Here is a 3,828-nt window from a genome sequence, read left to right as displayed (position 1 = left end):
TATCATCAGGTCACAATATTCAATTAAGCTTACTTCAACTACTATTCTCAGGTTAACAGTGACATTATCAGATAGTACAGTACCATCAGGAATACCATCCACACTAGCACTAATGACTGATGATCCTACAACAGTATCAGGAACTGAGTCACGAATAGGAAACAATGTAGACTGAGTGTATAGGGTAAATGCTAAATTAATATCAACTGCTGTAGTCTCATTGCTAATGCTAGCTGGTAATGATATGGTAGCTAGATCCAATTCCTTGATACCGGATGATTTTAAATCAGAAGTTAAAGTTTCAGTTGAGAGAGAATTATCTATAAAAATTGAAAAATAATTAGATAAATATCAATTATATCTTACTCAATGATGACCCAACAAATGTTATACCACTGAAATCTGTCCTTTGGACCTGCATAAGAAATCATATGATCAAATGCACTGAACCTATCTTACTCTTAGTCCCTGAAATGCAATTGTAGCTTTAATGATTGTTAACTTAGTAAAGTTCTTTTGACTTATCAAAGCTTCCACTATCCTTTCAAATGACTGGACAATACTGACAATACAATCAATTGATCAGTTTACATATTATAACACTTCATACTTATTTGATTGTGTAGCTACTACATGTGGTGGCCATTCTTGTATGCTATTAAGTATTTCAATAGTCCTCTCTGTTGTCTATAAAGCATGATGATTAAGTAATAAAGTCAACTTTGACAAATAGTTTACATTCATACCATAAAAACCTCTTCAGTAGATAACATTATGATTATCTCAGGACTAGAGAATAAATTAGCAGTTTGAATAAGGAGTGATGATACATTCTGTAGATTATTTTCATTTTGATCACCAGTCTGACTTGCTAACATCACTATTTCTGAGAGATTTTGAGCAACTTCTACAACATTCTCAACAGTTACATTAGTCTATTAAGGATACAAATTAAAATATTTCAATTGGTATACACTTACATCAGCTATGCTGGCAAATTCAGCAGTAATCCTAGGATCAGCACAGTTTGATATATCATGAGTGTCCCATACACCATTCCTTCTACACTGTCTAATAGCTCTAGCTCCAATAGGACCATGAGGACAAGGAAGGTTAGCTAATGATCCAACAGGTGTTACTGGCCATTGAAATGTACCACGATCATTAACTATAGTCTCACTGACACAAATATCTGTAAATTTATAAATTCACCAATTTGAAATCAATTCAATCAATATAATGTTTTTATGTACCTTGAGATACAGTTGGACTAGGTGACATATGAATAGCAGTATATGATGATGAAGGGACAGCAGCACTGCTTACTGAGGAAATGGCTTGGAAACTGGTTGATGGCAAAATAACTTGACTTGATGTTGTAAAATAAGATGATGAAGGTGATAAAAACACAGTAACTAATGATTCAACAGGTGTTACTGGCCATTGAAATGTACCACGATTTGTTTCATTTTCACTAGTACCTATGAAATACCAAAAACAATCCACCAAGTCAATATCTCATCTACTTACTAGTTTCACATTGACTATAATCAGGATTTTCCCAGCCAACTCCATTAGTCTGACACATTCGAGTGACATTCATCAGTGGACGGTTACCACAAGGCATTGTAAGTATAGTATTACCAACTGACTCTGGCCATGTATGATTACCAAAATCTAGTGACTCAGTTTGACTTTGATTACAAAACCCAGTGACTAGAAAGCAACAATTGTATAATAATATGTGATATTTAAGGTCAGTATTATCAAGAGTACATGTACTCTTGGTAATATATATACCTGACATTACAATAGACCAAATAGACTTCAATTCACTATTCTTAGCATTGAATATGAAGGTATTAATACTTCTCGGAACAACCTCCACAAATGAACTGTTTGGTGGATACTCTCTCACATCACACTCCACACGATCACAAGTACCATCCTCCTCCATTCTACATCGATTACTATAAGTATAGAACTTATTTACTGTAATCAACTTACAATGGAACAAAGTGACAAGAGATTGTCCTAATTGGATTTATTGTTGAATTGAAACCTCTAACAACAGCTAATTGAAATATCTAGTCAAAAAAGTAGAAGTACATTACATAACTGAAAATGTCCATGCATACATTTGCTTCAATGACTGCTAGTTTATAATCCTTATTATCAACATCTGTTAGACTTATATTAGCAAAGAAAGCAGTGAACCTGAAGAAGAATTGAGAAAACGGGCCACTGGGATCTAAAATAATAATAATTGGTTATTATTGTAAAGTTAGAAGAATTAAGCTATATACCTCTAGTATTGAGTGAAATTTCTTGAGAATGATGCCTACATAAAGATCTGCATGTGTATGTTCCAGAAATACTTGTACCAGGCAGTATAAAGTCATCCTTTCGGTCAAAGTCCAAGTAACTTACTAAATATGCTACATTAGACTCATGATGTGAATAGAGTCCTTTAAAGTCAGCAATGGAGAACCCTCCGTTAAGGAGTCTTCTTCCATCATTAGTTGATGTGAAACTTGAGTTAATAAACTCACTTAAATTTTGAACTATAGAATAATATTATCATTATCATTTTAAAATTTATTTCTCCTCAATATCATATAATAAGCACATGTATAAAATTCTTTACCTTCATTTCCATTTGAATCAAACCACTTGAACTCTTCTCTTGTTGGGCTTGAACTGCCATGTATTCCACATATCAATACAATGACATATCTTTGATTTATTGTATAAGATTCTCTGACAAACGAAAAATTGTTGATTACATCAAAAATTACCAATGTTCCTCCAGCTACTATAAAAAGATAAAATGTTACACATGTCTAGCAGTTACTCTATTGCTTCTCTGATGTAACAATAATTCAATGAAAGAATCTATTTCAATCTTATGTATGATGCAATAAAAAGTTACAGTATTGGGGCTAAATGTAAATTCAGAACTATACCCATGCAGCTATTAAACTTACATCCCCCACATTGACTGTAGATAGGAGCATCCCAACCAGTAGAATGACAAAATCGAATGACATAACCAGAACAAAAGTTACAAAATAGTACAGCATAAGAGCCACTGGTACTAGGCCAGGTATGATTACCATATGTAGATGATGTAGTGTAGCTTTCATTACAGAACCTAACCTCTAAAAAATACACAATTAATTTTTAAATTAATTACAATAATTAGTTTATTAAACTTTGTTTGGACTATGATTAGCTGTAAGATTCAATCCAGTGTAATTACCAAATACATTCAATTTACAGTTTACACTATCATGTCCTAAATGACCTTGTAAAAGCAATGAAGCATGCATCATAATCTATAATTAGGTAAGCTATAATGCACGATATTATAAACTGTTTAATCATAAAACTGAGTAGATATTGTTTAGTAAAGATCTACCATATGTATAGGTGGTATGATTCTGCTGTTTTCAAAAACCAAGTACATTGACTATATATATACATAGCATATGTTAATATTATTATATTAATACAAAAATCAGGATAAGATTACAATAACAATAATAATAAAAAAAGTAACAACAAGGAGTGATTAAATACATAGAATTTAACAAATCAACTCACGTGATGCTGCAACAGATAAGAGACACAGGAACAAAGCTACTGCTCCTTTAACATTTGAGAATGAATACATTTTTGGCCCACCATGCAGAGAGAAAGAGAGAGAGGGAGAACAACTAATAGCTGTGTAGCTGGTAGTCAAATATATCAAGTGTACATGAGTGGCTTCAGTACAACAGGAAATTAATATAACAGACTACTAGCAGGTGATCCATTCTGTCTATT

General features: G+C 32.6%; 1 protein-coding gene across 1 annotated transcript; it reads right to left on the bottom strand.

Annotated features, from left to right (window-relative positions):
- Positions 1 to 33: 33 nt before the first annotated feature.
- LOC109590754 (uncharacterized) lies at positions 34 to 2,512 on the bottom strand (the record flags this gene model as incomplete). Its single annotated transcript, XM_020006632.1, has 12 exons — positions 2,307 to 2,512; positions 2,139 to 2,251; positions 2,008 to 2,087; positions 1,801 to 1,958; positions 1,531 to 1,716; positions 1,416 to 1,481; positions 981 to 1,117; positions 747 to 935; positions 611 to 687; positions 460 to 562; positions 367 to 415; positions 34 to 320 (listed from the first exon to the last, which is right to left on the bottom strand). Coding segments are annotated over exons 4-12 (1,251 nt in total), but the record flags the coding sequence as incomplete, so codon positions are not given.
- Positions 2,513 to 3,828: the final 1,316 nt, after the last annotated feature.

The sequence above is a fragment of the Amphimedon queenslandica genome, unplaced genomic scaffold, assembly GCF_000090795.2.
Source record: "Amphimedon queenslandica unplaced genomic scaffold, v1.1 AMPQUscaffold_9531_Cont18396, whole genome shotgun sequence".
Classification (NCBI taxonomy): domain Eukaryota; kingdom Metazoa; phylum Porifera; class Demospongiae; order Haplosclerida; family Niphatidae; genus Amphimedon; species Amphimedon queenslandica.
Note: the sequence above shows the minus strand (reverse complement) of the source record. Positions and strands in the feature narration are given on the sequence as shown.